General features: G+C 51.6%; 1 protein-coding gene across 1 annotated transcript; it reads left to right on the forward strand.

Annotated features, from left to right (window-relative positions):
- The first annotated feature begins 8,122 nt into the window (after positions 1–8,122).
- LOC111589315 (uncharacterized) lies at positions 8,123–10,379 on the forward strand. Its single transcript, XM_023300141.2, has 5 exons — positions 8,123–8,297; positions 8,394–8,574; positions 8,659–8,853; positions 9,440–9,538; positions 10,317–10,379. The coding sequence occupies exons 2-5, from the start codon at positions 8,509–8,511 to the stop codon at positions 10,377–10,379; spliced, it is 423 nt and encodes a 140-aa protein (XP_023155909.1). The 5' UTR covers positions 8,123–8,297; positions 8,394–8,508.
- The last annotated feature ends 996 nt before the right edge of the window (positions 10,380–11,375 follow it).

Raw genomic sequence — 11,375 nt, forward strand, 5'->3', positions numbered from 1 at the left:
TGTCGATGGTGGGGACGGAGCTGAAGGCGCGGCTCCTTCCCAAGGCGACGCCTAACTCTGTTGGAACAGTTTCTGTTGGATGCGCTTGTGTCTTTCTGCGGCCGCTGGGGCCTGAACACTTTGTTACTGTTGCATGAAGTCGTACTCCTTTTCCTTTTATTTTGCGTGTCCAGCTTCGCCTGTCAGTAGCAGGGTGGATTCCCCAAGTAGGGGTCACTTTTCGTGGCGGGTGACGAGTGAGATGTCCCTAACCCGGAGGCATGGGAGTCCCTCGGCTCAGTCGGCCTTGCCACTTACATGCACCCACGTTCGCTCCTTGGGGTCCTGCTTCTGACATAGCCGGGGGAACGCAAAAGCCTTTTTGGTTGAAAATTTTGGACGCAGGGAGGTTCCCCAATCTTGACGCAGAGGGGTTCCCCCCTTTTTAGCCCCCGAGGGAGGGTTAGGCTTTGCCGAGGCGAGGCTGACCCTTCCTTGACGACTAAGACTTGCGTGGGAGCGGGGTATACAAACAGCTTGAAAACATCTTAAGGGTAGAAGCGACGTAGCTGTTGGATGTTCCAAGCGTTGCCGTAGACCTCGCCTTGACTGTTGGCCAGCTTGTACGTTTCGAGCTTCAGAACTTTGGCGATGACAAGCGGTCCTTCCCGGGGGTGCGTGTAGCCCCCGGGTGCCCCCAACAAGGGCTCGGGGTGCTGTGCGATGGTCGCGATCTTCTCCGGGTGGGCTTCGATGCCCTGCCTGGAGATGATGAACGCCAAGACCAGGATTGAGCTTGGCGCCCTTCGCCTCTTTGATGGACTCCGCCGCCATTAGCTTGTGGATCTCCTCGCCTATGGTTCTGCGCTACTTCCCGTCGAACCGGCGCAGAGGCTGCTTGTCGGGTCGGACTCCGGCTCGAATGTCCAGCGAGTGCTCGACGACATCCCTCGGTATGCCGGGCATGTCCGAGGGACTCCACGCGAAGACGTCGGCGTTCGCGCGGAGAAAGTCGATGAGCACTGCTTCCTATTTGGGATCGAGCCCGGAGCTGATCCGGATCTGCTTGGAGGTGTCGCCGCTGGGGTCGAGGGGGACGACCTTAACCGCCTCCACTGGCTCGAAGTTGCTGGCATGACGTTTCACGTCTGGCACCTCCTTAGAGAGGCTTTCCAGGTCGGCGATGAGGGCCTCGACGTACTCCACGCACTCCACGTCGCATTCGAACGCGTGTTTGTACGTGGGGCCGACGGTGATGACCCCGTTGGGGCCCGGCATCTTGAGCTTCAGGTAGGTGTAGTTGGGGACGGCCATGAACTTCGTGTAGCATGGCCTTCCCAGTACCGCGTGGTAGGTTCCTCGGAACCCGACCACCTCGAATGTCAGGGTCTCCCTTCGAAAGTTGGAGGGTGTTCCGAAGCAGACGGGGAGGTCGAGTTGTCCGAGGGGCTGGACGCGCTTCCCAGGAATGATCCCATGGAAGGGCGCAGTGCCTGCTCGGACGGAGGACAGATCGACACGCAGGAGCCCGAGGGTCTCGGCGTAGATGATGTTGAGGCTGCTGCCTCCGTCCATAAGGACCTTGGTGAGCCTGACGTCGCCGATGACAGGGTCGACGACGAGCGGGTATTTCCCCGGGCTCGGCACGTGGTCGGGGTGGTCGGCTTGGTCGAAGGTGATGGGCTTGTCGGACCAGTCTAGGTAGACTGGCGCCGCCACCTTCACCGAGCAGACCTCCCGGCGCTCTTGCTTGCGGTGCCGAGCCGAGGCATTCGCCGCTTGCCCACCGTAGATCATGAAGCAGTCGCGGACCTCGGGGGAACTCTCCTGCTTGGTGATCTTCCTTCTTGTCATCGTCGCGGGCCCTGCCACCCTCCGCGGGTGGCCCGGCCCTGTGGAAGTGGCGCCGAAGCATGACGCACTCCTCAAGGGTGTGCTTGACGGGCCCCTGATGATAGGGGCACGGCTCCTTGAGCATCTTGTCGAAGAGGTTGGCACCTCCGGGGGGTTTCCGAGGGTTCTTGTACTCGGCGGCGGCGACAAGGTCCGCGTCGGCGGCGTCGCGTTTCGCTTGCGACTTCTTCTTGCCTTTCTTCTTGGCGCCGCGCTGTGTTGACGCCTCGGGAGCATCTTCCGATGGGCGGCCCTGGGGCTGCTTGTCCTTTCGGAAGATAGCCTCGACCGCCTCCTGGCCGGAGGCGAACTTGGTGGCGATGTCCATCAGCTCGCTCACCCTGGTGGGGGTCTTGCGACCCAACTTGCTCACCAGGTCGCGGCAGGTGGTGCCAGCGAGGAACGCGCCGATGACATCCGAGTCGGTGATGTTGGGCAGCTCGGTGCGCTGTTTCGAGAATCACCGGATGTAGTCCCGGAGAGACTCTCCCGGCTGCTGTCGGCAGCTTTGGAGGTCCTAGGAATTCCCGGGGCGCACGTATGTGCCCTGGAAATTGCCGCGAAAGCTTGGACTAGGTCGTCCCAGTTGGAGATCTGCCCCGGAGGCAGGTGCTCCAACCAGGCGCGAGCGGTGTCGGATAGGAACAGGGGGAGGTTGCGGATGATGAGGTTGTCATCGTCCGTTCCGCCCAGTTGGCAGGCCAGACGGTAGTCCGCGAGCCACAGTTCCGGTCTCGTCTCCCCCGAGTACTTTGTGATAGTAGTCGGGGGTCGGAACCGGGTCGGGAACGGTGCCCGTCGGATGGCCCGGCTGAAGGCCTGCGGACCGGGCGGTTCGGGCGAGGGACTCCGATCCTCCCCGCTGTCGTAGCGTCCCCCACGCCTGGGGTGGTAGCCTCGGCGCACCCTCTCGTCGAGGTGGGCCCAACGATCGCGGTGATGGTGCTCGTTGCCGAGGCGGCCCGGGGCCGCAGTCGCGGTGTTGCGCGTGCGCCCGGTGTAGACCGAGGCTTCCCGCATGAATCGGGAAGTCGTGACATGAGGTTCCGAGGGGTATCCCTGCCTTCGGGAGGCAGAGCTCTCGGCCCGTTGGACCGCAGCGCCTTCCAGGAGATTCTTGAGCTCCCCCTGGATTCGCCGGCCCTCGGTGGTTGATGGCTCCGGCATCGCGCGGAGAAGCATCGCTGCTGCAGCCAGGTTCTGGCCGACCCCACTAGATGCGGGTGGTGGCCTGACCCTGACGTCGTCGGCGACGTGGTGCTGGAAGCCCTGGGGTAGACGACGTATTTCTCCGGCCGGGGGTTGGTCCGCCCATGCCTGCCCTACGTCCCAGCGGATCGGCTCAAGCGCTCCTGCTCCCTCGTCGAGCCTGGCCTGCACACCGCGGATTTGCTCGAGCTGTGGGTCATGGCCCCCCGCCTGAACGGGGACCACAGCTAGCTCCCGTGGGATGTCAACGCGGGGCACCGGCCTAGGGAGATCACCGTCCTCCGGCATGCCGAGATGGTTGCATTCGGAGGGACCCCCTAGATCGATGTGGAAACATTCGCGGCTTGGGCCGCAGTCCTCGTAGCCAAGGCTGCGGCTACTGTCGGAACAGTCGGAGAGGCAGTAGTCACATGCGGTCATGAAGTCCCGCATGGCACTGGGGTTGCCAAGTCCAGAGAAATCCCAACAGATGCTGGGCTCGTCGTCTTCCTCGGACCCAGAGGGCCCGTAGGTCGAGACGTCCGTCAGCCGGTCCCAAGGCGACCGCATGCGAAACCCCAGAGGGTTTGGACTCGCCTCTACGAGAGCGCCCACCAAAGCGAGGTCGCTAGGCGGGTTGAGGCTGAATCCAAATGACATGGGATGGGAGTCGGTCGGTACCTCTTGGTCGACGAGCGGCGATAAAGTCACGTCGGGGACTGACTGCACTGTCGTCTCAGGTACGAGGGGGACGTCCAGCAAGCTTTCCACGAGCGTGCTGGCGTCGTCCGCTTGCTCGGGATTGGCGTGTCGCGAGGAGACGACGCTCGTCTTCGTCTCAAGCGCGAAGTCGATACCCGGCGCGCCCCCCGTTGGGGTGCCGGCGCTGTCGACTCGCTCGACAGCCAACGAGGCGCTGCCTCCTGCTTGGCCTTGGTTGTCCTGCCTTCCCCTCCGTCGGCGGGGAAGAAGGCGGGACGAGCTCGAAGGTTGTTCTTCCACCACGCGGGGAAGACATCGTCGATTCCGCCGCCGGCGAGCGGGCTGTCGGTCGCCATTGTCGTTGTCGCGCGGCGGCGGAAGGAGTATCATGTCGTAGCCGCCGTCGAGGGACATGAACTCAAGGCTCCCGAAACAGAGCACCGTCCCGGGTTGGAGAGGTTGCTGGAGACTGCCCATCTGGAGCTTGACGGGAAGCTGTTCGTCAACACGCAGCAGGCCCCTACCTGGCGCGCCAACTGTCGGCGTTTCGAGACCGGGGGGGTCCCTGGGCCGACGAGTGAATGTCGCCGCGTGCCCCAGCCCAGATGGGTCGAGCGCGAGGGCGAGCGCGAAGGGGGGAGAGCGAGGCGGCCGGAGTCCGGCGTGAGAGAGGTGGGAATCCCGCGGCCTTCGTGTTCGTCCCGCGCCCAGGTCGGGTGCGCTTGCAGTAGGGGGTTACAAGCGTCCACGCGGGAGAGGGAGCGAGCGGCTCCAGGCGAGCGCCTGTCTCGTCCTCGTCCCCGCGCGGCCAACCTTCTCTAAGAGGGCCCTGGTCCTTCCTTTTATAGGCGTAAGGAGAGGATCCAGGTGTACAATGGGGGGTGTAGCAGAGTGCTACGTGTCTAGCGGAGGAGTGCTAGCGCCCTAAGTACATGCCGTTGTGACAGCCGGAGAGATTTTGGCACCCAGCTGGTGTGATGTCGTGGTCGTCGGAGGAGCGATGGAGCCTGGCGGAAGGATAGCTGTCGGATCGGTTGAGTCCTTGCTGACGTCCTCTTGCTTTCGTAAGGGGGCTGAGAGCCGCCGTCGTCACAGAGTACGCGGGGCGCCATCATTGCCTATCTGGCCGAGCTAGCCAGATGGGACGCCGGTCTTGTTCCCTGCGGCCCGAGTCAGCTCGGGGTAGGGTGATGATGGCGCCTCCTATTGACGTGGCTGGCCTGCGCCCTAGGTTGGGCGATGTGGAAGCTCCTCCGAAGCCGAGGTCGAGTCTGTCTTCCGTGGCCGAGGTCGAGTCCGAGCCCCTGGGTCGGGCGAGGCGGAGGCCGTCGGCTGAGGCCAGGGCGGAGTCCGAGCCCTGGGGTCGGGCGAAGCAGAGTTCGTCGTCTTCTGGGGCTGAGCCCGAGTCCGAGCCCTGGGTCGGGCGAAGCGGAGTTCGCCGTCTTCCGGGACTTAGCCCGAGTCCGAGCCCTAGGTCGGGCGAAGCGGAGTTCGTCGTCTTCCGGGACTTAGCCCGAGTCCGAGCCCTGGGTCGGGCGGAGCGGAGTTCGCAGTCTTCCGAGACTTAGCCCGAGTCCGAGCCCTGGGTCGGGCGGAGCGGAGTTCGCCATCTTCCGGGGCTGAGCCCGAGTCCGAGCCTTGGGTCGGGCGGAGCGGAGTTCGTCGTCTTCCGGGACTTAGCCCGAGTCCGAGCCCTGGGTCGGGCGGAGCGGAGTTCGCCGTCTTCCGGGGCTGAGCCCGAGTCCGAGCCCTGGGTCGGGTGAAGCGGAGCTTCCTATGGTGCCTTCGGCAGGGCCTGACTGCCTGTCAGTCTCACTCTGTCAAGTGGCACTGCAGTCGGAGTGGCGCAGTCGGCGTTGTCCTTCTGTCAGGCCGGTCCGTGGAGCGGCAAAGTGACGGCGGTCACTTCGGCTCTGCCGGGGGGCGCGCGTCAGGATAAAGGCGTCAGGCCACCTTTGCATTAAATGCCCCTGCGATTTGGTCGGTCGGTGCGGCGATTTAGTCAGGGTTGCTTCTTGGCGAAGGCAGGGCCTCGGGCGAGCCGGTAATACGTTCGCCGTTGGAGGGGGGCCTCGGGCGAGACGGAAATCCTCCGGGGTCGGCTGCCCTTGTCCGAGGCTAGGCTCGGGCGAGGCGTGATCGAGTCGCTCGAATGGACTGATCCCTGACTTAGTCGCACCCATCAGGCCTTTGCAGCTTTATGCTGATGGGGGTTACCAGCTGAGAATTAGGAGCCTTGAGGGTACCCCTAATTATGGTCCCCGACAACAGTATACCAAACATTAAACAACCATCAATAGAACCACAAGCCTATTCAAGAATAGAAAAACACCCATAGCGGTGATTCATCTACTAAACTGGATCACTTACTGATAGATGTAGATGTCTTCCCCTTCTTTGAGCTTCTCGCTACAAAAAACAACAAAAAATCATCACACCCTCTTTCCACATGAGGCAATTAATAGAGAGGCCTGAATCATAATAGTACATAAGGAACTGCTAGCAATTAACCATTAGAATTAGGATATCTCCTTCCTCTTATCCAAATGTAATATCAGTAAGTGGAGAATAAATAATAGTAATACTTGCGTACCAATTATCACCTTCAATGAACTACGGTCTTTTATTTTTCAAAATTCTTCGGTCAAACCCTTTACTCAAAATATGATGACACAACATCGGTCCATTCTCAATGAAAACTTACCTTCATGATAGCCCAAATGCTAAAATGTGAGTGATACTCTGCTAAGGTCATATAAAAGAGACAAACTGCAAGAAGGCTCCACTAAATCACCGAAACAACGTCAGCAATAGAGAGTTCTGTCTCTTTGATGTTTCTGTTGCAACTTTATCATACACCAAGCTACAAAATAAAGATGATGGCAACAGAAAACTTAGTGGCCAAGAAATCTGCACGGTACATCATGTGAATATATTTATTTCATTGGCAATCGAGTGATTTCCACAGTACCTCATGTCATGCAAATTAATGCCACAAACGGACCTTGCCTTCCCAAATAGGATCAAAATAGTTGGACTCCAAGAACAAAGCACGACAGCCGATAAAATAAGTAAGGGTTTATCTGAAAAATACAAAAAAATAATAATAAGTAAAAGGTTAGCCAACATTATTAGAGCTCAAAATAGTCCTCGCAAATTAATTGCATAAATAATTCAGCATGCAGAGGTTTAAAACCACGCCAGCTTAGTTCTATTGCACGATGGAGCTACACAGTAATTTTATAGGAAAATATAAATCCTAAATGATAAATCTCAACCTTATCCTAATCCAAAAGAACAACATGGGACATGATCTAATATGAACACTATTATTACAACTTTGAATAAGGAGCAGACAATCTAAATAGGCAGCTATACTGCGCGGAATTCAGAAAGCAGTGTACAACTGGGGCAGATAAAAAAACTGTTTGAGCATTAAGATGACTTTATGGAACAATTCGATGCATATGCATGAGCATCTTCTACACATTTCACAGTTCCCTTAGTCATGAATGGAAACAGTCTCAAACAACTAAGCCTGACTAACAATAAATGTACGCATATCTGTACTTCTTGTAAAATTCACGGCAACAATTGGTTCTCAAACTTGGCTTGGAGGTACCATTCAGGTCCCTAAACATCCATGACATTTGGTAAACTTGTCTTTTAACTATGCAATGAGGACTTGGACCAGCTGGTGGGCTCCACATGATAGGTGAGAGCAGGCATCCTCTTCCTTCCCTACCTCTTCGTCCTCCAACCCAGACTTGCCATGGTGGCCTCTTTCCTGGCTGCCAAGTGTACTTACTGACCGTGCTTCTGGTGCCTGACAAGTCATGCAATGCTATCATTTGTGAAAATGAAAATGAGCCTGCTAAATCTTCTGATGTGGTTGAAACCAAACACGTGGAAGGTATGCAGCCATTATTTTTTGGGTATCCATATTATTTCTTTAAATGTATTATTCTCCTTAAATGCTAATTATAACCGACATGGGAGTTAAATGGTCACTTTCATAATTCTTGAGCAGCATTAGTGCCTTCATCTATTGGCACGGTTGTCACGGCAGAACAGAAGGACAATGGACACCGTGCTTCTGGTGAGTGGCATGGAGATAATGTGCAAGTCATTGGACAACAACAGAAGATCTACATAATTAAAGTTCCAAAGTTTGCCGGTGATGATCTCTGGAATAAGATCCAGGCTGCGCAGGCTCACTTAGACCACCTGACCCAAGAAAGAGATGCGATTAACCGTCGTAGGCAAAAGCAAAAGGTAATAATAACCTTCCAAATGTATTTTTTTGAACCAAACCTTTAAATGACCATATTTCTTTTTCTTTGCTTCTTATTTTTCTGAACAAAAAAATATTGCAGGCTGTATGTGATCAATACAGGGAGGAGCTTGAGGCAGCACGTAGAGAAGAGTGGGAAGCTAGGACTGCACTTGGAGATAAGAAGAATGATTTAAATAATGTACGTTCGGTCCTAGGGAAATTGCACCAAGCAAATTCAGTTGAAGAACTTGATGAGCTGGTAAGAATTATGCAATGTTGTACCTACTTTGCTCCCTTCACCTTAAATTGCACTGTTCTTTAAATCTTATTTCTTTTCTTTTTCTTGATGTCTTAGATTGCGAAGAAAGAGAGGACTATGCAACATGAGACCATTTCTTTGAAAGAAGAAAAGCTTTTTAATTAAAGAGATTAATGAATTAAAAGCCCAACGGAAGCAGCTATCCACCACTATGGGCTCAAAGGCAGAAATCAATGAGGCATTTGACCAAAAAGATCACATTCATGAAAGGCATAAGGTATTGAAAGCAAAAAATTCTAATTGTGCTCTTAATACCATTTCATCCTTTGTATATTGTCTGGTTTTTCTTTATCATGTCTAGGTGTTAAAGAAGGATTCTGATGTTTTATTGACCAACCTGAAATTCCTAGAGGAAAACACAAGAAAGATTCAAAAGTCTTTCGAAGATGAAAGAACAGCTCTCAGAAAATTATCAGAGGAACACCGAGCAGCTAATGAAATACGTCAAAAGGCCTACATTGAATGGACTGAGCTTAGATCAGAGCCCTCCAAGAAGGTACAGATCTTTAGTTGTTGCACTTCTTGTTCATTTGGTTCAAGGTGCGATTTATTAAATATTCAGAAGTGTGTGTTTCCCTTCTCTCATACATGGCCCCTGTATGAGAGATTTGGGGTTGTATGGGGCCTTCTTTCTCTCTTCGATCAATGAAACACAACTCTCCTACGCTTTCCAAAAATATTTTCAGAAATATAAAGTACTGGATATAATGGTGTATTGGATACATGATTAGTTGAGAAGATTCTTGGTTACATGGAAAGAAAGGTTAACTGATGGGTTAGGAATAACATTACACTTTAAGTTTCATCAAGTCATCACTATCAGTGATGTGGTCCTCATTAATGTGCCTGTGCTCATGTTATCAGAATCTTATTACTGATTACCAATGACGAGCATTTTCTATGTGATATGCTGCTCCTGCTTCCTGGAGGCAGGGGTGTTTTCCCCTGCCAGCAAAAAAGTAGTGTCATCACTTATACAGTCAAATTTCTTATAGGGAAGCATGTGATCTGTAGTGTTTAAAATTTGCTCATTAGTTATCTAAAAGCTGAACAAGTTCCTTCGCATTTGTTTTGGATTGCAGAATGAATACTTCTTCAGGTACAGGGATGACCAGAATGCAGCAGAAATTTTCAAAGCTAATGGTGATATAAATGGACTTAAATCACACTGTAATAGTCAGGTAAATCGCACAACCTGTCTTCAATATGTCTGCAGTTAATATATCATTTTTAGTCTGGTTTGGCTTCTGTTGATTGAGCTGGTGTGACATTCCATATGCTTTTTGCTTATTAAGGAACGATGCAAGTTTGTACCATTCATGTTTGCTAGAAATTAGAGATATGGCATTCCAGACTTTCTATGCTTCAAGATCTAAATTGTTCTGAACAATATAAAGTACCACCTTAAGAAAACAAGTATAATATTTTGATTTTGCATACCAGATTCTTTGTGCTGCAAGATTGTACATTTGTTAATTCTGAATGTGTTGCCTGCAGGAGGAACCGACTATGATTGAATCCTACAATAACAAGAGAACAGTTGGCTGATCTAGTGGCGAAGGAGTTACATCTACACTAACCATGGTATGTAATAATTGTGCTTATTTTTCCATCGCGCTTTATTGCGGAGGATGAACACGATGTTGCCTGCAGGAGGAACCGACTATGATTGAATTCTACAATAACAAGAGAACAGTTGGCTGATCAGGTGGCGAAGGAGTTACATCTACGCTAACCATGGTATGTAATAATTGTGCTTATTTTCCATCGCGCTTTATTGCGGAGGATGAACACGATGTTGTCTGGTTTTGGTTGCAAAAGGATAAACCGCATGAGTGCCCAGTTTACTCACAATACTTTGTGGTAACAGAAACCATTGCCTTGACTGATTGTTACAAAAGATGTTCAGCTTTGTTGATTAGCACTTGACTAAAATATTATTTTGTTGATTTTGGGCAGCTCAAGGTCATTGGTGATGGTGGTGATCCAAATGGCCACTATGACAAGGATGATCATCAATGAGGCCTTATGTCGATAATTATAATAACAACTTTGTGAAACATGGTTTTGCCCCATCTTTGCAACATCATATTGTCCTATAGTATTGTAATTGATAAGTGTTTGAGCATGAAGCAGGTTAGGTGGTGTTCTACACCTACGAATTATGCAATCACATATAGATTGTTTCTATGGGTTTTTAGTCATGTACTGTAGTGATTCTTTATTACTGGCATACAACATCTAATGAGCAATAAACTGATATATATTTACTGGTTTTGGTGGTAAGCTTGAAGTTTGCCGAGTAATATGAGCTTAGGCTCAAAAAGCTACCAGAACCTACATGTTATTGTCTGTGTTACTTCATTTGTGACTAGATGAGTGACTTTGCGTTGCAAGAAGAACATTTATCATGATAACTTATGTACAAATAAGTTATACTGTTATAAGTTATTGTGGTATATGTTTCCGTTGCAACGCACGGGCACTCACCTAGTATAGCCTTAAGATTTATCTAACGAAGTCTCAAGATGGTCTGCTGAACGGACAACAGAGTCACAAAATAGACAATCCAATATTTGATCACTTAGATTTTTTGACGGGCGCGTCTCGTAACATGCCCCTGGATACTAGAGTGTTGAGTGTATAGGCTTAAGTCAAGACATGGATTGTCCCTTAGAAGGCTCAGATAAAAAGTTGGATAAACCTTCTTTTCATGCCTACACTACATTTTACAAATTATCATTATAGCTTTTCATCTATTTTATACTATATCCATCCCAGAATATAATTTATTTTAGACTAAATATACATTAATTATTTTATGAATGTAGTTGACCATGACGATCGTTGCCTTTGCCTGGCACACCTCCCGCTCGTGTATAATAGTTGCATGCATGTGTGTCTACGCCTATACCATGCACGATCAGCTCTACACATACGTACGCATTGCTGTTAACCCTTGAGTGTTGACTTCAATTCCATTCTAGCTAGTTCGTCGGACGACGTCTGGCTAGTTCT

Source organism: Zea mays, chromosome 5 (genome assembly GCF_902167145.1).
Source record: "Zea mays cultivar B73 chromosome 5, Zm-B73-REFERENCE-NAM-5.0, whole genome shotgun sequence".
Taxonomy (NCBI): Eukaryota; Viridiplantae; Streptophyta; class Magnoliopsida; order Poales; family Poaceae; genus Zea; species Zea mays.